The sequence below is a fragment of the Tachysurus vachellii genome, chromosome 13 (genome assembly GCF_030014155.1).
Source record: "Tachysurus vachellii isolate PV-2020 chromosome 13, HZAU_Pvac_v1, whole genome shotgun sequence".
Classification (NCBI taxonomy): domain Eukaryota; kingdom Metazoa; phylum Chordata; class Actinopteri; order Siluriformes; family Bagridae; genus Tachysurus; species Tachysurus vachellii.
In genome coordinates this window covers 23,166,469-23,188,582 of record NC_083472.1, presented here as the reverse complement: position 1 = coordinate 23,188,582, position 22,114 = coordinate 23,166,469, and the positions used below count along the sequence as shown (strand labels likewise).

The 22,114-nt window shown below is 36.9% G+C and overlaps 2 protein-coding genes, 1 pseudogene and 1 gene segment (V, D, J or C); 1 reads left to right on the top strand and 3 right to left on the bottom strand.

The window, feature by feature from the left end:
* Positions 1 to 3,747: 3,747 nt before the first annotated feature.
* On the top strand, positions 3,748 to 5,407 carry LOC132856174 (T-cell receptor alpha chain V region CTL-F3-like). The segment is given in 5 exon segments: positions 3,748 to 3,832; positions 4,010 to 4,387; positions 4,574 to 4,865; positions 4,954 to 4,991; positions 5,192 to 5,407. Coding segments are annotated over 3 exon segments (582 nt in total).
* Positions 5,408 to 6,243: 836 nt separating this feature from the next.
* Positions 6,244 to 9,358, bottom strand: LOC132855992 (uncharacterized). 2 transcript variants are annotated; one of them, XM_060885322.1, is made up of 6 exons: positions 9,220 to 9,358; positions 8,775 to 9,122; positions 7,455 to 7,808; positions 7,187 to 7,297; positions 6,736 to 6,782; positions 6,244 to 6,651 (listed from the first exon to the last, which is right to left on the bottom strand). In XM_060885322.1, exons 1-6 carry the CDS (start codon positions 9,311 to 9,313, stop codon positions 6,526 to 6,528), a joined length of 1,080 nt encoding a protein of 359 aa, XP_060741305.1. In that variant the 5' UTR covers positions 9,314 to 9,358; the 3' UTR covers positions 6,244 to 6,525. The 2 variants fall into 2 exon arrangements, with proteins under 2 accessions (XP_060741305.1, XP_060741306.1); XM_060885323.1 differs by having other exon boundaries at positions 6,736 to 6,779.
* A 1,626-nt stretch (positions 9,359 to 10,984) lies between these two features.
* On the bottom strand, positions 10,985 to 14,622 carry LOC132856093 (uncharacterized; annotated as a pseudogene).
* A 2,002-nt stretch (positions 14,623 to 16,624) lies between these two features.
* On the bottom strand, positions 16,625 to 20,014 carry LOC132855698 (uncharacterized). The gene is made up of 6 exons (XM_060884865.1): positions 19,874 to 20,014; positions 19,416 to 19,760; positions 18,031 to 18,366; positions 17,794 to 17,913; positions 17,156 to 17,196; positions 16,625 to 16,928 (listed from the first exon to the last, which is right to left on the bottom strand). Exons 1-6 carry the CDS (start codon positions 19,914 to 19,916, stop codon positions 16,812 to 16,814), a joined length of 1,002 nt encoding a protein of 333 aa, XP_060740848.1. The 5' UTR covers positions 19,917 to 20,014; the 3' UTR covers positions 16,625 to 16,811.
* Positions 20,015 to 22,114: the final 2,100 nt, after the last annotated feature.

Here is a 22,114-nt window from a genome sequence, read left to right as displayed (position 1 = left end):
AAATGTACAAAAACTGACTGTTGAACACAACCGTCTGTAATCAGTTCAGCTGAAATTAGTTCTGAAATGAATATTTATAACCATGTGGACAATTTTAGTCATAATGCCTCACTACTTGGCCTTGAAAATGTTCAATGTGCATAAAAAGTGTGCTGCGAGTACAAGTGTGTAGGTGTTTTGACACACAGACACCACATGTAGACAGTGTTTGTTGGCTGTGATTAATTTTATGTGTTGAAATGTAAAGAAGTGTAATTCAGCTCAACTGCATCACCATCTTGTGGGAACGAACATAAAAAACTTCCTCAGTTACCTAAATCATGAGAGTAAATATTACAGATTTGCTTAAATATTAAGATCATGTAGGTACAATTAAGATTAATTACCAGTTTAATGGCTTTGTCTACCACAGAATCTACACTGAATCTAATCTGGCCAGAATGTACACTGGACAAACTGGATCAGGTTATAGAGTGATTTCCACCTCATACTAGCGGGACGAGTGGAAGATGGCATTCACTACAACCAATGGGCACTATTTACATTTACATACAAATTTATGGCGTTTGGCAGCCGCCATTATCCAGAGCGACATACAAAAGTTTGTAAAACACTGAAAATAAGTGCGTTTAAGTGTTTCTGGAAGAGGAAGGCCATCAATAGTCATTTGAAGACAGTCAGTGACTCAGCTTTTCGACTAGGGGAAGTTCATCCTCGGTGTCAGAACAGAGAAGACTCTTGCTGTATACCTACCTCTTAACCTGAGAGATTGTGGGACCAGACAAGCAGTGATGGTAGATCTGTGGGTGCGAGGTGAAGTGCGAGTGGTGATAAGAGCTTTGAGGTAAGAGATGATGTTTTAGAGAAGAAACCGGCATGAGCGAGATTAGCAACACATTAGCAACACGGGACAAAAGGAGAGTTGATAGTTCCCAAGGTCGTAGGCCAAGGTCGCAAACATTGGCCAAAAGGAAGATCAGAGAGTTGTGCAGGGATATTGCAAGATCCAGATCTGGGGATGAATCACCTGGGAAGAACAGCAGTTCAGTCAGCTAGGATTGATTTTCAGCTAATGAGTCATAATTGATGACAAAATGTTCGCCAGACATGTAGAGATCCGAGCAAAAGCTGTGGTATCTGAGGTAGGGAAAGAGAAGAGAAGTTGAGTATCATCTTTAGAGCAGTGGTAAGAGAAGCAATGTGAGGATATAACTTTGCCAAGAGAGCGAGTACATAAGGAGAAAAGAAATGGACCATGTACTGAGCCCTGGGGGACACCTGTGGAGAGTCTGCTTGGAGCAGACATTACTCCCCTGCATGTTACCAGAAATGAGTGACCATCCAGGTAGGAAGCAAACCATTCCCATGCTGCTCAATAAATTCCAAGACTACTGAGGGTGGACAAGAGAGTCTTGAATACTTGGAAACCTTGATAAATACATTGTAATGCTGTAGGGTTTGAGGAATGCATCCCAGTTATTCTTTAAAAACATGTGTTACGACCCAGTCTAGGGTTGGGACACCAGCGTGAGGAATAGCACGGGGTTATATGTTATATGTAGGAGATGGGCAGAATATGAATATGATGTTCAGGAGATAACAGCACTGACACAATTAACACTGCAGCAAAGTCAGGTTGATATGTACTGATTGTGGAATATACAGTACAGTGAACCAGAGAAGACTTCAGGGTGGACTAAGGACAAAATAACAGAAACCCTCTGGTTTTAGGAACTTACCAAGCTATACACAAAAAAAATAAAGAAAAAGACAATTGACTTCTCTTACCTGTCTTTCCACAAAAAAACAACAAAAATGGCAGTCACACCCATACTACCAGTCACATACTTAAGCCCTATTCGGACGGGATTAGTTTTACGTGGGGATGTGGAGTAATGCAATTTTACCTCAGGACGTCTGTAATATTAATTGGCCAATTCGCACGGGACAAGACATCTCAGTAAAACTAGCAGAAGTGGGAGGGGTAACTCGCTTTACGCACCACAGTAACCTCCTTGTCGTCATGTGCGTATGACATTGCTTCCTGTTATCACGTTCTTTTTGCTTTAAATGGTATGCGGAAAACACTGGAGGTTTGCCACAGAGTTGGCCCACCACCTACAACGCAACTGAATGCTTCTTCAAGCGCCTCCATGCTTGCAAACGCGCCAAAAACTACTTTTAAACAGGAAATGACGGAATCTTACTGTACATATTTACAGCGGGTCTATTCGGACGGGATTAATATTACCTGAGGTAATTTTTCCGACCTTTTTACAGAAGGTAAAAGTCGCAGTAATCTTTACTGACATTGTCCGTAATGATTGCCGAGATGGCACATTCGGAAGGGACTAAAATCACCAAGAAGCTCTGGCAATAATTACTTTACCCCCACGTCCCCACGTAAAACTAATCCCATCCGAATAGGGCTATTGTCCGTAATGATTACCGAGATGGCACATTCGGACGGGACTAAAATCACTGAGAAGCTCTGGTAATAATTTCTTTACCCCCAGGTCCCCACGTAAAACTAATCCCATCCGAATAGGGCTATTGTCCGTAATGATTACCGAGATGGCACATTCGGACGGGACTAAAATCACTGAGAAGCTCTGGTAATAATTTCTTTACCCCCACATCCCCAAGTAAAACTAATCCCATCCGAATAGGGCTTTACAGTATCAATATGAGGCAGGTAAGGATCAGAACCAGCGTAACATTATCACAAACAAAATATGGTAGAACAGAACATGCTAAATGAGCATAGAAGCTCCTGACACTTGCTTTTGTCTCGGCTTTATATGATCACCATTACTGACGTCATCCTGTGGTGGAAGAGCTGGAATGTCAGGAAAGCCTGGGCTGGGGTACTGATTGGAGACTGACGACTAAGCACACACACACATACACACACACATACATGGGACAGCACGCATGACACAACCTGTACCTCACGGGTTGAAACACATGCTTTATGATGCACTCCACAAAAGGTCCACATGATTGATGACATCTTGATGTATCTTGGTGGAGATGGAGAGTGGAAGACTCCCAGGATGTCTCATGATTTGGCCTGTTAAAGGTTATAGAAATGTCCAAAGCTAATAATGTGGTGTTTTGTCAAGATAATGAGATAATGAGATATTGATAAAGATGGCAAGATAATGAGTCCACCAAAGCAGCTTGCAGAATTTTTCAGAGATTAAATAAAATAAAGAAGAGTTTAAATCCCAGAACCACCAACCTACTACTGCTGGGCCCCTGAGCAAGGCCCTTAACCTTCAATTGCTCAGTTGTATAAATGAGATAAATGTGATTTTTCTCTGTAAACAATGCTGTAAATGCTGTAATTTGAATGCTGCATTCATGCCATCAATAATAAAACAATACACATATTAAAATGCTGAAATTTAAATCTCCCATTGGCCCACATGATAGATACGCTGCAGGGAAAATTCTATTCACATCAAATTAAAAATAGCAATTAAATAAACAGTGAGCTGTTCGTGTAGGCGCATGTGAGCATACGAGTAAACCACATTTTCCATTCTAACATGCTATTTTTGTTGTGGTGCAAAACACCAATAAATTGTGGTGTTACAGGTAGATCAGAATATTCTCACGTAACTGTTTGTCATGTCTTTTTTTAACAACCAATCACATTTCAATCACGTTTTCTGGGGCGTGTTTAGACCTGGTCGTCTGTATTATAAAATTAAATTCAATCCAGGCATTGAGGAGCTTTATATTCTGTCGATAAATGAGATACAAACACTGTAGAAATTCAAAATGATTGGTTTCTGGACATTACTTTTGATCTTCAGCACTATGTGTAAGTAATTTGTCCAAACTTCATTTATTTTCATCTTAATTACCAGAAAAGTTTTTTTTTATTTGTTTGATTTGTTTTTACTTTACATTTTTATTTGTTTAAAGTTATGTTTAATAATCCAGTATGTTTAATTATATCACAATTACATTATTAACCTATTGTTGTTATTTTTTCTAGATACAGTCCATCCTGGTAGACACTGGGTTACTGCACAAACCCCCACAGATCCACCAGTTTATCAGCCTGATGAAAACGTCAGCGTGAACATCGGAGATTCAGCGACTCTACAGTGTTGTGTTTCTGAAAAACTCAAAATGATGGCTTGGTTTAAGCAAGCAACAAGAAAAAAACCACGGATTATCTTTAAGTTCTTTGCAAGTGCTGGAGAAACATTTTACAATGGATTCCAAGAGTCTCGTTTCCGACTAGAAAGATCTTCAAACTGCTCCAATATGACAATTTTAAACACCACTCAGTCTGACGACGCCATGTACTACTGTGCAATGATTACACCAAGCATTGTGTTTGGAGATGGAACTTATTTACAAATTAAAGGTAGGATTCTGAGTTGATTCTGAATGTTTAAGCTCCTGGTTTAATGTAGTGATATTTTCCTGGTGACTGTTAACATGTTCAACCTGGAAGATAAATAATAGTGAAGTAGTGAAATGTTAACTGTGTTTTCTTCAACAACACTGAGTTACAGACTTTTACTAAGTGAATCCTGATCAATGTTTATAGGTGATCATGTTACTATTGCATCAGAAACATCTAAAGCAGCTCTGTGTGATATTTCAGTGGTGCGTGAACCAACACCGCATGGAAACAACACTAACTCTAACACACAACACAACACAGGTGAGATGTCAGTGTTTTGTACTAATCTAAATATAATGTGGTGAAATAACAGAATCAGAAATGATCAGATCTCTACATCGGACAGTGATCGGTTTGGGATCGGCTTTGGGTTTGTGCGCACTTCAGATTTTCTGTCTCACTTATTTCATACTGAGGAGAAGAAAAGGTGATAAAAGTAAGTGTTTTTGTCATCAGATAATAAATACATACATAAATAAATAAATACATAAAATGACTAAATAAGCATATTTCTTTATTAATAGTGAAGACTTCTAGTGAAGATTCTTCAGGAATGAAGCAGGTAAAAAAATATAGTATCTATTTTATACTATTGTACACTTTATGTCAATGTCTTCTTTAATTCAATCAAACAATTAAAAAAAGCAAATAAATTATATTCGTATAGCACTTTTAACATTGGACATTGTTGATATATCATTTTCATATAACTTGTTTGTTTAATTGTTTGTTTGTTTGTTTGTTTTTTAAATTTCATTTCAGATTCAGGAATCTGAAGCAAAAACTGTGATTTACACAGATGTACAGTTCAACAAGATGAAAGCAAAAGCTGAAAAAAGAAAACCGGACTTAGCCGAGGATTGTGTTTACTCTAGTGTGAAATAAACCTTTTTTCTGTGTTAATGATCACATGTTAAATCACTTGTGTGGTTAATTTCTGCTTAACAAATTAACAATGATTATAAGATTGGACCTGGATTGAACTAGTAGGTTTATTATTATTATTATTATTATTATTATTATTATTATTATTATTATTATTATTATTATTATTATTATTATTTTGTGTATAGTTTTTTATACTGGATTATTAAAATCTTGGGTTCTGTCCAGTCGTCTATATTTATTACAATAATTAAGAGGTTTACAGGATAGTAGGGATTTTTCCTGCCCGGTTTCTGGTTCTTGTATCGTACAAGTCCTGGGGAGTGGGCAGGGGGGCACAAATTATTATTTCTGCTGTTTTAACCGTGCGTTGCAGTCTGTTTGAGGGTGTTTAGACTGTTCCTGCTGCACTATAGCACCAGCCGCTTCACCTCCTGCTGGTATGCAGACTCATCACCACCTTGGATGAGACAGATGAGCGTAGTGTCATCTGCAAATTTCAGGAGTTTAACAGTTTGGTCACTTGAAGTGCAGTCATTAGTGTAGAGGGAGAATAGAAGTGGGGAGAGGACACATCCCTGAGGAGCGCCAGTGCTGATTGTATGAATTTAAGCACTTAGATTTAGCAAAAATAAGCAAAAAGTAATAGCAAGGAAAAATCAATAAGCATTTTTTTTTTTTTTGCATTTTTGTGTGCAAAATGGTAATGAGGCTCTAAAGTTGGTTAAAAGTGAAGCAGGAAGTGAAACGTTTGTCCTCTGCACCACATGTTCACTTTCATTATTCTTACATTTTTACACATTTTCCCTTCGTAAGTGTACAATAACTGACTGTTTAACACAACCGTCTGTAATCAGTTCAGCTGAAATTAGTTTGAAATGAATATTTATAACCATGTGGACAATTTTAGTCATAATGCCTCACTACATGGCCTTGAAAATGTTCAATGTGCATAAAAAGTGTCTGCAAGTACAAGTGTGTAGGTGTTTTGTCACACAGACACCACATGAAGACAATGTTCGTTGGCTGTGATGAATTTTTCCACACAGAATTACACAGAAATAAATAATCACACAGTTTGAATATGATTTGATGGATATTTGTTTGACCTTCACAGGACATGAGAACACTGACCACAGATATGTAATAAACTTTAATTAGGAAAAATAAAACTAATGAATAAAAGAAACAAATTAAATTAAAAATATAATCTAGGTGGCAGACAACACTTCAGAATAAACGCAGTCTTCAGGTTTGACTCTGTTTCTGCTCACTCTTTTAGTGTTCTTCTTACTGAAATGTAAAGAAGTGTAATTCAGCTCCGCTGCATCACCATCCTGTGGGAACGAACATCAAATGAAGTGAAATGGAGTAGTGAGTTTAATAATAATATCATGGAGGAACAAATAAAAATGATTTACTTTATTGGGTGTTTTTTCTGCTCTAGAACCTTGTTGAGGTCTCGCTGCTGAGAGAAAAAATATATTAACATGTTCCTTTTAGTCTTTGGTCATATTAGTAGTCATTATATTGTGTTGAAAGACAGAAAATGTTTAACCATAAATCAAAATTATAAATATTTTAAAATACTGAAGACTCCAATCAGCCTCCAAAGTGTGTCTTTGGACTGATGGAGGAAATCTGAAGGAAACTCTAAAAACACAAGACTCTAAAAACCCTGGAAGTTCAGGACAAACACACTAAACACTAAGCTAACCAACACACAGGATGGAGGCAGGAATCAAACCCCAATCCCCAGAAGAACGAGACAAGCACAGTGACCACTAATCCCACCCTAAGCCGACTTCCTGCCCCCAGAAAAATGAATATAATTTACAGAACTGTTTGCATTTCTATATGATCCAGACTCACCTCTGGATCTGTCACAGTTTCTCATTTTACAGATGATAAAAGCTTGAGTGAAGATCACAACCACACACACGACCACCACTACAGTGAGGTAGACCACTTCAGGATCTAAAGCTGTTATATAAGATGGATATGTAGAGTAAAGTGATGTAACAGATATTCATGTGGACAGATCAAGTAACATTTAAACACATAAAATATCATTACATTCTGTATGTTATTGTTTTAACTGAAACTCAAATAAATATTCACACATTTCTTTTACACAAACCATTTTCCGGAAAGTTCTCCATCTGTACCGATGTCCCGTTCCCGAAGATGATCTTCCCACACAGGAGCACAGCGCAGTAGTAAGTTCCAGTATCATTGAGGCTGAGGATGTTCTTGGAGAAGTTGTACACACAGGTGTGTGTAGAAGAGCCGCTCTTACACTGATGGCTGCTGTTGTGATGAGTGTAAATGATTTGAGGATGGGATTGTGGTGGAGCAGCTCTGAACCAGAGCACTTGGAGTTCTGCTGCTCTGCTCTCAGAGAGAACCGAGCACTGCAGAGTCACTGAGTCTCCTGCAGGAACCGAGTCCAACACGCCGCGCTGCCACACACTCACTTTTACATCTCTGTCATCTGATCAGTGTGATATAGACAGAATGAGATCTTTATATACTTACACTAGGTAAAATTTAAATATAGTTCATTCTGATCATGATTTTAGTTTATTTATCTTAACTAAGGCAAGATTCTGTTATTTCTGTTCATTACATACACTTCAGATGTAATTCTATGTTTTTCTGATTGATCACATTTGAAAAATAAATGGTGCATTTCGCCATGTTATGCCCTGTAATTATACATAAATTCAAATACATACGTGTGATTTCACGTGAACTTTATATGGAACGCTACAATACATGACCTATATTAATGAAAAATGTGAAAAAATCACAAACAAAATAGAAAACCTCATGAACAATGGAACCTTGAATTAAACTGTCTTACTTATATATTATATATTATATATTTCTATATATTAAAGAAAGTATAATGAAAAGTTACTGTAAATGTAAAATATATTGTTAATTTTATTATTTTTTTAATATTTTCATATATTTGTATGCATGAATACGTACACACACAGACTATATATATATATATATATATATATATATATATATATATATATATATATATATATATATATATATAGTCTGTGTGTATCTCTCTCTCTCTCACAGTCTGTGTGTGTACGTATTCATGCACACAAATATATGAAAATATTTTAAAAAAAGAATTATTTTTAATGTCATAAAAAACATATATATTTTTTTATAATATATAAACATATATTAATTTGTATTAATGTATTATTGGTAATTCAGCCTTATCAGTAATTTGAATCAGTATTAATATACATCTATAATACTAAAAAGATTCAATAATGTCATAAAAAACATTTCTTCAGTAAGATCCACTAATATCCCTCATTTCTAAAATCAATGCTGTTCACCAGAAAATTCTAAAATGAGCCCAAATGAGTTAGATACAGTAGATATATATATATTCTTTATAAACAGATTTAATTTGTTTAATTACCTTTTACATCCAGGAACGTTCCACTAGATAATGTAAAATTCTCCCAGCTAAATCTTCCACAGTAGTAAAGTCCTCCGTCTTCTTTCTTTATGTGTTGAATTGTCAGAGAAATGCCGTTATCAGTCTCCTCTATTTTAAATCCTGAAGTCTTGAACACGGGAGAAATGTTTATATTCTTATACGCTGATTTTTCTCCCACTATTTGAGGCATTTTTCCAAATATTTGTCTGTACCAAACCACACTTTCAGCCTTAGGAATGTCTCCAAACGGGCATTTAAGAGCAACACGTTGTCCAGATTTCACTGAGAGAAACGACGGTCTGGAAAAATCCACAGCTTGAGATGAAGCTGAAAATAAATAAAAAATTTGAAATAATACAAAAATATATATAACGGATGAAACAGTAGGACGAACACGAGTATCTGTAATCTGTTTAAAACTTACTTATCGCGTTGAGAAATAAAAGAATCATCCAGACTGGAGTCATCTTCAGAGGTGAAATGATACACAGCTTGTATTGTGTACTGGAGATTTTCATCTGTTCGTCTGAGTTACAAGTCACAAGTCCTCTTTATAGTTCCTTCTGGTTTACATGCTTCTATTTTTGGAACATGTTTTGACTACCAGAAGTTTGTGGTGGGTAAAAAAAAAATATTCAGGTAGAAGTGGTGTTATTTTACACACTTTACAACTTTTGTGTTTCAACTTTTCTGTGAACGTCAGAGAAATGTGTTTTTATCTATGTTACCGAAGCAAAATCGCACAGAAATGACAAAAGAGTTGAAACTAAATACAGAAGTGATGGTAGAGAAGTTGAACGCAAGCTCTAATAAAGAAAAGGAAAAGTAAAACCTCAGGTTAGAATTGTCATCATTTCGCTTTAATGATTAACGCAAACGTTTTAGATCCCGTAAATAAAATTATTCATCTATTTGTTTATGTTAAGTGATTTATCTTGAGACGACGTTTTTTTTTTTTTTTTTCAGAACAGAACAAGTTACTGTTTTTTATTTGTTTCTTTGTCATTGGAGAAGTTGTATTTTTAAATACGCTTAGTTCTGACTGTTAACAAAAAAAAAGAAAAGAAAAGAAAAGGATGAAATTCATGAGAGCCGAGAGAACTTTTAGTGTGGTTTCTTTTATGTGAAAGTTGTTCTTGTTTCTGGTCTCCTAGAAGAGGAAAGTAGGTTACTTAAGACTTCCCCTGCCTCAAGATTAAACCACAGACTCCTCCTACATGCTTCAGACATGCAAAGAAAAATCCAATACATGTAAGATTTACTCTAGATATACTGTATATCTGATGAGTGTAAAGAATAATAATAATAAATGAAATGACTACGAAACTTAAAAAGCAAGCAGAAGAATAGCATTAAATCATGAATCAGCCACAGCATTAAAACCAATGACAGGTGGAGTGAATAAAATAACACTGATTATCTCATTCTAGTATAACCTGTAAAGGGGTGGGATATATTAATATGTAAATGGGTGGGATATATTAGGCAGCAAATTCTTAAAGTTAATATTTTGGAAGCAAGAATAAATAAATATCTGTGTGACTTTGACCAGATCCTAAGTGCGATAGCTAAATAACCGGGCCGAAGGATCTCCAGAACAGAGGCGCAAAAAGGAAACGTTTTGAGGAATATGACAAAAGGTTTAAGCTGTTGAACTGGCTCTGAATCTGATCAAGAATCTGAGATGCGCTGATTAAAAAAAAGCCTGATCCATGAAGGCTCCAACTCACAACTTAAAGGAATTAAAGAATCAGCTCTGAATGTCTTGGTGCCTGGATGAGTGAGTTTTGTAGCACACTGGGAACATAGACAAAATTAACCAGGTGGTTTCCATGTTATGGCTGATTGGTGTATGGAAATGAATGATGTCTGATGGAAGGCTTGCTGAGATCCTCCTAGGCAGCAGTGAGCCGTTCCTTCAACTTAGACATAAATTTAACACAAAACTGACTGATGATGATGATGATGATGATGATGATCCCTAACACATCACTTAGATGATTCAGGTTGAGTTGTAATGAGTATGAAGGCCATAGTATACCATTTAGATCATTTTCATCTTCATCAAACTATTCAGTGATTCCCCCGTGCCCTGACGATGTGGGCGGAGTTACCCAAGAAGAGACCACGCCCACCAGGATGAAAATGATTCATTAACGGACGAAGATGATTAGCACAACAGTCGGCAGTCTATATTTAATATATATTTTAATAAAACAACTCAGATGATTCACCACAGTGTTCTTATGTACAAATACATTAAAACAGATCAAACAATTTCAGACACAATAAAAGATTAAAGATTATTTTAAGTGTGAAATGGTGGAATATTTCACTTCAGTGTAAACACTGTCTTGAGATGGACCTCGATTTCCTCTCACTCTTTTAATTTTCCTTTCATTAAAATGTAAGGCAGCGTAATTCAGCTCTACAGCATCATCAACCTGTAGAAATAAACATAAAATAAGAACTAAATTATAAAATAATATTTTTTTATTTATATATCAATTTTCTTGACTAGGGGGTGAATTCAAATAAATAATATAATTTAATAAGACAAATTGCAGAAATTATTGAATGTAAATAATAGACTTAATCTTAAACTAATAAAGTGTAAGGTTATGAGAATAAAAATTCCCTGTAGACGTGAACTAGTACCTGAGCGTTCGTCTCGTCAGTGTTTATCACGGCATCATGCTGAATTCTCTCTGTGAAAAAAGAGTGAATGTAATGAGGATTCTCTTCTATAACGAGTCTGATTCATTCTGCACAAAGATCTGACACTGCTAACGTTTTCCTGATTCTATTTGAACACGACGAACCCGAATCTAATAATAATATGCGGTAAATCTGAAGGGTAAATAAGTGCTGAGGTCATTTTTATACGCTGTAGGTATTAAAAATAAATGTACGCTGTTATATTAAACACGCACCTCTGTGTTGTGGACCGTTTTTTCTTTTACAGAGTAAAACAGTTTGAACAGAAATCAGAATCCCGCACATTACCAGCGCTGTTCCCAGACACATCACTACAGGATTATAAGACGCTGCTTTAAGACACAAAAAAATCATCAAATTATTGTCTGCATATGAACACGGAATATGATCAGCAAGAAAAAAAGCATAGCGTGTCACATCACATAACAATGACAAATATGAAAGTTTTTCTTGGTGTCTGTATCTATAAACCCCAAATAATATACACAAATTGTTCACCAACCAAAGTTCTCCATCTGTACCGGTGTCCCGTTCCCCAAGATGATCTTCCCACACAGGAGCACAGCGCAGTAGTAAGTTCCAGTATCACTGAGGCTGAGGATGTTCTTGGAGAAGTTGTACACACAGGTGTGTGTAGAAGAGTCGCTCTCACACTGACGGCTGCTGTTGTGATGAGTGTAAATGATTTGAGGATGGGATTGTGGTGGAGCAGCTCTGAACCAGAGCACTTGGAGTTCTGCTGCTCTGCTCTCAGAGAGAACCGAGCACTGCAGAGTCACTGAGGCTCCTGCACCGAGTCCAACACGCCGCGCTGCCACACACTCACTTTTACATCTCTGTCATCTGATCAGTGTGATATAGAAATAAAAGATGGTCATGTACTCAACACTATTTATCATTAACATCTATCTGTAACAATCAAGTCTGAAGTGACGGTTGTTAGGAAAATTTCCCTGAGATGATACGAGGAAGAAAACTTGAGTGGATCCAGACTCAGAAGTGAACCTCAACCTCATTTGGGTGACACTGTACAGTACAGTTTATAATGTCAATGTTAATAATGTCATTAATACAACAGTTTATAATCCAGTGGCATTGTGTAACTAAAAACTCCTGAGGAACTAACAGGTCAGAGTCATTTCTAAGTTCATTAAAGACTTAATAATTCTTTAAAGGTTCCCTGATGAAAACTCGAGCACAAAGCTGACTGACGCAACGGCAGTTCAGAGACAGTGTCTCCGAATCAACAGCAATCCCATGGGTCACGGTTTGTCCATGCAGATCTATCTCCAGCATGAGTGACCCCCAAGAGACGAGACTCCAACAACCATGGGCAGAGCATCAGGATGGATCAGGTACGTGGATCCAGAAAGAAACTCAGAACCCTGGGAGCTCTGGAGTGGCGTTTATAGCATGATTAATGCTTTCCTAAATTTAAAATGTCGAAGTAGCCACAAAGTACCAGCATATCTGTTCTGAACCAATGCCAAAATGTTTTTTTATGTGAGAAACATTTTCTAATCTACTTTGGTCCAAAATAGTCACTATAGTCTTTTTATTTAAGTCTCAGTATAGTTTTCAATAAAATAACGTTTTATATAACAATTCTTTAATTAAAACCGAATTGAAAATCATTTCGAATCAATTCAAAATTTAATCAGTTAAATATGTAAACTGACCATAGGAATATTTAAGCTTCATAAAATGGGAGTTTCTTATGTTTAATTACAGTTTAATCACTATTATTACTATAGGAAGACATTAAATGTAAGTAAATTACCTGACACAGCCAAGAACGTTCCATTAGACAGCGTAACGTTCTCCAATGTAAATAATTTCCCACAGTAGTAAAGTCCTTCATGATCTTTTTTTATATTTGGAATTGTCAGAGAAATGCCGTTATCAGTCGTCTCCATATTAAAGCCTGAATTCTTGAACTCTGGGGAAAATTTTAACTCCTTATATACTATTCTTTCTCCGATTTTTCGAGGCATCTCTCCGACACTTTGTTTGTACCAAATCACACTTTCAGTCCTCTGATTGTGTCCGAATGGGCAGATAAAGCTAATACATTCTCCAGATCTCACTGAGACGAATGATGGACGGAAAAAATCCACCGATCGGGCAGGACCTAGAAAATAAAATAAAAAAATAAAAACAAATAGGAAAAAAAAACATTCAGTCTCAAGACAAAACCAATAACATTACAAACATTTAAAAGAAAATAAAAACATCAGCATTTAGATGAAAGATATTCTTTTAGACATAACGTCTGAGTAAGTAATTAATTGCAGAAAGTTAAAGTTTACCTAGAAATTCAGTTTAATTGGAATTCTTTTTTTCATTCATTCATTTTCTACCGCTTATCCGAACTACCTCGGGTCACGGGGAGCCTGTGCCTATCTCAGGCGTCATCGGGCATCAAGGCAGGATACACCCTGGACGGAGTGCCAACCCATCACAGGGCACACACACACACACTCTCATTCACTCACGCAATCACACACTACGGACAATTTTCCAGAGATGCCAATCAACCTACCAAGCATGTCTTTGGACCGGGGGAGGAAACCGGAGTACCCAGAGGAAACCCCCGAGGCAACTCCACACACACAAGGTGGAGGCGGGAATCGAACCCCCAACCCTGGAGGTGTGAGGCAAACGTGCTAACCACTAAGCCACCGTGCCCCGTATTCTTTTTTTATGTTGGGAAAATAATTACTTTACCGGTTTAATCTACTGTTTAGTCATTTATTTCATATGACAGATAAAGAGGAAAGAAATCATTGTCTAAAAAAAAAAAAAATCTACATTAATTCTATTGGCCTCCTTTGCATTTTGTATTACATTATTACAGTATTAGGAGTAAATTTAAATGTAAAATAAAAGTTGAACTAATGCCAAAACAAAAAATTATAAAAAATATTCTTGAATACTTGTAACTTTTAGTTATAAATATTATAGTCTTATTTATACTACATAAATATGTCATAAATAATAAATAAAAAATAAATAAATACAACTTACACATCATGTATAAAGTTATAGCAATTATCCAGACTGGAACCATCTTCAGAATAAAAGAACACTCAGGTTGAGCTGCTGAAAAGTGGTCAAATGACAAAAGGACTGAGTGTTTTGCTCCTCAGACTTTTATCTTATTGGCTGCTTCAAGTCACGAGTTACATCACAGAAAAAAATGTATGTCTATTGTTAGGTCTGGGGGCCCAATGAGATGTAACTAAATCAGGACTAAATAAAAATATAAATAAAGGTTTCGAGAAAGGTTGTAGATAGAATATATACTGTATACTATATATATATATATATATATATATATATATATATATATATATATATATGTGTGTGTGTGTGTGTGTGTGTGTGTGTGTGTGTGTGTGTGTGTGTGTGTGTCCTTCACCAGCTTTAGCTGTTGTGTGAATAATTTAGTCTTTAGACAAAACATGTTTTTATTTTGACTTGTTGAATGTATATACATATATATACATGTGTGTGTGTGTGTGTGTGTGTGTGTGTGTATTTATATACTTTAAAATTAAAGGATACTTCTACCCAAGCTTCCCAGATTCACAGACTTCTACCAAAGCTTTCCACAGTCACTAATACTTCTGCCAAAGCTCCCCACAATCATGGCTACTTCTACACAAGCTCCTAAAAGTCATGGATACTTCTACCGAAGCTCCTCACAGTCACAGAAACTTCTACCCAAGCTTCTCTCAGTCACGGATACTTCTAACCAAGCTTCCCAGATACTTCCACTCAAGCTTTCCACACTCACAGATACGTCTCCCCAAGCTCCTCACAGTCAGACATACTTCTACCAAAGCTCTCCACAGTCACTAATACTTCTGCCCAAGCTAACAAAAGTCACGGATACGTCTATCCTAGCTCCTCACATTCACAGATATGTCTATCCTAGCTCCTCACATTCACAGATACGTCTATCCTAGCACCTCACATTCACGGATACTTCTAACCTAGCTCCTCACATTCATGGATAATTATATCCAAGATCCTCACAGCCACGAATACTTCTACCCAAGCTTCCCAGATTCACAGATACTTCTACCCAAGGTTCTCACAGTCACAGAAACTTCTGTGAGTCATGGACTTCCCAGAGTCATGGACACTTCCACCCAAGCTTCCCACACTCACAGATACTTCTACCCTAGCTCACCACAGTCATGGATTCTTGGATCCCAGGTTACAATCACAGTCACAAATACTTTTACACAAGCTCCCCACAGTAATGGATACTTCTTACCAAACTCCCCACAATCATGGATACCCCCACCCAAGCTCTTCACTGTCACAGATACTTCTCCTCAAGCTCCCGACAGTCATTGATACTTCTCTCTCATGATCATATGTCTCATATACAAGCCTCTCTTTACTGGCTTCCGGTGCATTGTAGGATTGATTTTATTGTTTTGGTGTTTGTTTATAAATCCTTCAACAGACTTTCTGACCTTATTAAACCATATGCTCCGTCAAGGTCTCTTAGTTCTGCAGATAACTTGCTCTCGGTTGTGCCTAGAGCAAGGATGAAGCATAGGGGTGATCGAGCATTTGCAATAGCTGCTCAGAAGTTCTGGAATTCATTGCCATTGTCAGTGAGGCTGGTCCCAGCACTGTCTGTGTTTAAATCTAGTCTTAAAACATATTTTTATTTTTTTGGCATTTAACGCAGTTTAGAAGTGTGTGTGTTGTCTATATCACTTTGGTGTGTGTCAGAACTTGTGGTTAACTTGCTGCATTGACAATTCAAACAATACTGCAGGATCAAAATAAACCACAAAACAGTATGTGGGCCTGATTGATCTTTTACCAGAGATACCAGTAAAGTGTATAACTTTTCACTTCACATACTAAACTAAAAATTTCTACCAGATTGCCAAACATTTAGCCAGATTTCCTTCATCCTCAGATGGAAATGTTGTTATAGAATAAATCAGATAAAAATACTGTAGCAAACATGTTAAGTGATGTGCATTGTGTGTATAAAAGGCAAAAATCACAGAAATCGTTCAACTTGGTGATCATTAAAAAATTGTGGAAATTCATTGCATTTTTATGCAATTCTTTGCATTTGGTTTTATTTATTTATTATTACAGTCTTTTAAAAGACACCATGAACACACATACAGTATTCAGACACTCACACACAACTACAGACAGTTTATCTTCACCAGTTCAACTACTACCACGTTTTTGGTAGATCAGAGAAAACCGAGGAACCTGGAGGAAACCTGGAAGAACATGAGGAGAACATAAGATCTAAGAAACAGAAGAGTAAATCACTTCAGTATACACGTTATCTTCAGCTCGTTCTGTCTTTCTTCGTCTTTTATTGACGTGGGAGGCAGCAAAACTCAGCTCCATGGCGTCAAGGTTCTGTGGGAGCAAATAAGAGTGATTTATTTATTTATTTCAAACGAGAGATATTTAAATGATCAAGTCAAGTCAATCTGAATATCACAAGGTTTAGATAAAGACAAGATAAATCAGATCTACTATTACTGAATTGTTTTAATTAATGAAACAATAAAATAAATCCGTAATCCTCGAATAAATCTTTGTTGCCGCGGACTCTAATAGTGTGTCGGCTCAGCAATAGTTACCTGATTTGCTGCTTTTTTTATTATTGTATCTTCAGATCTCGCTGCAAAGAGAAAGAATATTTTTACATTTAGATCCAGATTTTTTTATGACGATTAATGTGCAGTTTTATTACTCACATTGTTAAGTTAAATGAAGTACAAATTAAACGACTATAAAGCTGGTAGACAATCAGTGTGTTGGTGTATTTTACTGGAACTGGACTGAGGTCGGGGGCACGGTGGCTTAGTGGTTAGCACGTTGACCTCACACCTCCAGGGTTGGGGTTTCGATTCCCGCCTCCACCTTGTGTGTGTGGAGTTTGCATGTTCTCCCCGTGCCTCGGGGGTTTCCTCCGGGTACTCCGGTTTCCTCCCCCGGTCCAAAGACATGCAAGGTAGGTTGATTGGCATCTCTGGAAAATTGTCCGTAGTGTGTGATTGCGTGAGTGAATGAGAGTGTGTGTGTGCCCTGTGATGGGTTGGCACTCCATCCAGGGTGTATCCTGCCTTGATGCCCGATGACTTCTGAGATAGGCACAGGCTCCCCGTGACCCGAGGTAGTTCGGATAAGCGGTAGAAAATGAGTGAGTGAGTGAGTGGACTGAGGTCATATAAGAACTGTTTGTGATATAAAATACCTCACGATATTGAAGACTCACCAGTGAAAACCTTGCAGTTTCTCCATGTACAGGTTACGATATGGGCAAAGATCAAAACTACACACACTCCCAAAGCTACAGCAAGATACATCACTACATGATCCTCAGATTTTACTGAATCTGTAAAAAAAAAAAAAAAATCATATATCGACATTTAATGTAGATATAAATTTATATAAATAATAAACCAAAACATTTATTGAATATAAAACACAAATATTTACTCAGCGTTCTCACCCATCTGTATTCGTGTCCCGTCCCCGAAGATGATCTTCCCGCACAGGAGCACAGCGCAGTAATAAGTTCCAGTATCATTGAGGCTGAGGATGTTCTTGGAGAAGTTGTACACACAGGTGTGTGTAGAAGAGTCGCTCTTACACTGACGGCTGCTGTTGTGATGAGTGTAAATGATTTGAGGATGGGATTGTGGTGGAGCAGCTCTGAACCAGAGCACTTGGAGTTCTGCTGCTCTGCTCTCAGAGAGAACCGAGCACTGCAGAGTCACTGAGGCTCCTGCAGGAACCGAGTCCAACACGCTGTGTTGCCACACACTCACTTTTACATCTTCAGTATCTGTTCAGTGTGATATAGACAGAGTGATATAGACATGCTGTACTGGATATCTTCAGTTCCAGTCATTATTATTATCATGCATTATAATGCTGATGCATCTAATGTCAATCATATGGATTAACTCTGAATACTGTACATTTTATTAAGCACATATCTACGTTTGGGGGCCTGTTACACCCCATACATGTTGAAATGCTGGAAATATTTACATATATTACATATTATATATTTACATTTTAAAAAATGTTATGCTGTTTATATTGTATATCTTTGGAGTCACATTTAACTTTAACAAGCCACATTTAAAACAAGTGGCGAAATCAAAGGTTCAGACATGAAGCTTTTTCTGGTAGTTCCTCAAACAGCACTCAGGGATTCAGTGAACGACCACAAATCTGAAAAATTAACATTAAAAACATACCGAATCATTTATTACAAACTTAGTGGTAAATTATGATTTATATGAAACAAAATGAGTAATATGTGAGTTGTGGAATTGAAAATGTAAGTAAAAAAAAAAAAATCAAAACCTCGTTAAACCTCGTTAAATGCTCTTTGTTTTTAAAATGTGTTGTTTTTTTTTTATTCAGTAAGAGAGATTTTTAACTTATTTTCTATTTCACATAAATATTCATTGTTCTTTAATTTATTCTGTTATTATATTTGTTATTTTCTTATTTCACTCTTTTAGTCTTTGATTAAAAATTGATGTGATTGCGTAGCATATTTTGCATTGAAAATTTAAGCAAAGTTAGCAAAATTTTGCATAGTCTAGCTCTTAGAACATGTGAAATAATAAAAAAAAAATAATAAAACCATAAATTTATCCTTTTTTTTTTGTTAACTTGAGTGTTTACTGTTTATTTATTTATTTATTTATTTATTTATTTATTTATTTATTTACATTTAAGCTCTATTTTAACCATGTGCCAAAAATTATACAGTACAGCAATTAAATAATATAATGAATTAATTAATCAAAACTTGTTAACAGGTTGTTCGTAAAGTCTTGTCTTGCTGTGTGAACTGAACAAACAGTAGAGATTTACCTGTTACAGCCAAAAACGTTCCACTGGATAATGTAAAATCGTCCATGAAACTTTTTCCACAGTAGTAAAATCCTTCGTCTTCTTTTCTTACATGTGAAATCGTCAGAGAAATGTTCTCTCCGTTTGTTAGTTCCATAATAAATCCTGACATCTTGAACTCCAGAGACATTTCAAACTCCTTATACGCTAATCTTTTTCCTATTTTTTGAGGCATTTCTCCAAATTTTTGTTTGTGCCAGAACACAGATGTTTGAATGGGTCCAAACGGGCAGTTAAGAGTAACACGTTCTCCGGGTTCTACTGAGAGAAACGATGGTCTGGAAAAATCCACGGTTTGGACCGGAGCTAGAAAATCAATCACATTTGTTCCAATCAATCAATAATTATATTGATAATATGAGAATTACTAGGAATTACAAGATGTAAATAAAATGTAATCAAATTCCTTAAACACTTACTAATTGTGTTCAGAGATAAGATAACAATCCACAACGGTGTCATCTTCAGTGGTGAAATAACACTCGAGCTGCTAAAAAAGTGGCCAAATGATGAAAGTGTCAAGTCTTAAGTAATAGTGGCTTCTTCTGACTGGCTGTTTCAAGTCACCTGCGTCAACCTAAATTTCCTTTTGTGTCGCAATTCTATTTTTAGGATGTCTGTGGTGAAAGACAACAAATCTATGAAATCTGTGAAGTAAAAGAAAATAAATGGGACAGGAAACGTACTGTAGCTGAACTGTTATCTGTGTTTGTTTCCAAGCAATTTCGTGTAATTAAATCGACAAGGTAAGAACTGCATACTTTAAAAGACTAAAATAGTTCTGAATTATTAGATCAGGTTATCAGTTTAAACTGAATTGTGTGGGGTTAAGTAAATAAAAATTGAACTAAAAAATTGGCAAATTAAATCAAAATGATTTGAATGGAGGGGGGCACGGTGGCTTAGTGGTTAGTCGCCTCACACCTCCAGGGTCGGGGTTCGATTCCCGCCTCCGCCTTGTGTGTGTGGAGTTTGTATGTTCTCCCCGTGCCTCGGGGGTTTCCTCCGGGTACTCCGGTTTCCTCCCCCGGTCCAAAGACATGCATGGTAGGTTGATTGGCATCTCTGGAAAATTGTCCGTAGTGTGTGATTGCATGAGTGAATGAGAGTGTGTGTGTGTGCCCTGCGATGGGTTGGCACTCCGTCCAGGGTGTATCCTGCCTTGATGCCCAATGACGCCTGAGATAGGTAGCCTGAGGTAGCCTAGTATAGCCTGAGGTAGTTCGGATAAGCGGTAGAAGATGAATGAATGAATGATTTGAATGGATATTAAAGGTTTCTCTCAGTTACAGGAACAATCCGTTGGTCATTTACGGCATTTGGCAGATGCCTTTATCCAAAGCAACTGACACTTGATCTAATTTTCTACAGGTGAGCAATTGAGGGTTAAGGGCCTTGCTCAGGGGCCCAGCAGTGGCAGTATGGTGGAGCTGGGATTTAAGCTCTCAACCTTCTGATTGGTTGCACATCACCTTAAGCACTAGGCTACAACATCCCTCATCGGTCCTGGGTAATGAAACACTTCCCTGTTTATGTCAATCACATCATACTAGAGTTCGTATTGTGTATGACCTTGAGGTCAACCTGAGCTCCAGAAGCTACTGCACAGATCCAGATCCTACAATGATATACACAAGCTCCTGCTCATACTTTAAACTTACTGAAGAAACGAAAAAGCTTTCAGGGCTTCTACACTATATATCCAACACACATATGCGTTCAGTAAGGTGGAGTTGGTCCTCTACTCTTCTGAAAAGGATTTCATGTGATGTTGGAACATGGCTGTGGGTATTTCTGATCATTCAACCACAAGTTCACACATTAGTGAGGTTTGGTCTTGGTCCTCAGATCAGTGGTCTCTGTGAAGGCCACAAAAGTTCTTCCAGACACCAACTTTGGCCTTTATAGTCCTTGTTGTGTTGCTCGATCAGAAAGTGTTCCCTCTAGTTCCCCTTGCATTGCAGATATGAGTCATTAATTTCCCCCCAAAAATCTTAAGAAGCTTCCTTGAGCAATGGACCTCTCTCAGTCAGAACCAGTATAAACTGGAACCATGATTTAAATGATCTAAACATTTTTTATCTGAATAATGTTCATGAACATATAATGGAGGTCAGTGTGGATGTGGGTGGAGTTTTAATGCAGATCCTCCTTCACTACACTGTGACACTAACCAATCACATTTTCTCTCTCTCTCTCTCTCTCTCTCTCTCTCTCTCTCTCTCTCTCTCTCTCTCTCTCTCTCTCTCTCTCTCTCATGCATTTACACTCTCACTTTTAGTTTTTTATCTCAATCTCTAATCCATTTTATAATTATAAAATATCACGTGATTATTTTTTTCTTTCAGGAAATGAGCTTTTCTGAATCAGATGATCAGAGAATCTGAGTGTTTATAGACAAATAAAATACTTCCTAATATTTTATCTGTATACAATTATGCTTAGAATTATAATCTAAATGCATCAGGATGAATGTACACACTGCACTAAATGCAGAATCATTTGCATTCATTTTCTTAGAATTATCAGCAAGCTGACCTTTATCTTAGTAAGTTATCTTAGTAAGTGTGTGTGTGTGTGTGTGTGTTGAGGTGTGGTGTGTTTAGTGGTTTTGTATCTCTCTTTGTCTCTACACCCTTTTACACACTGCAGTGTTCCAT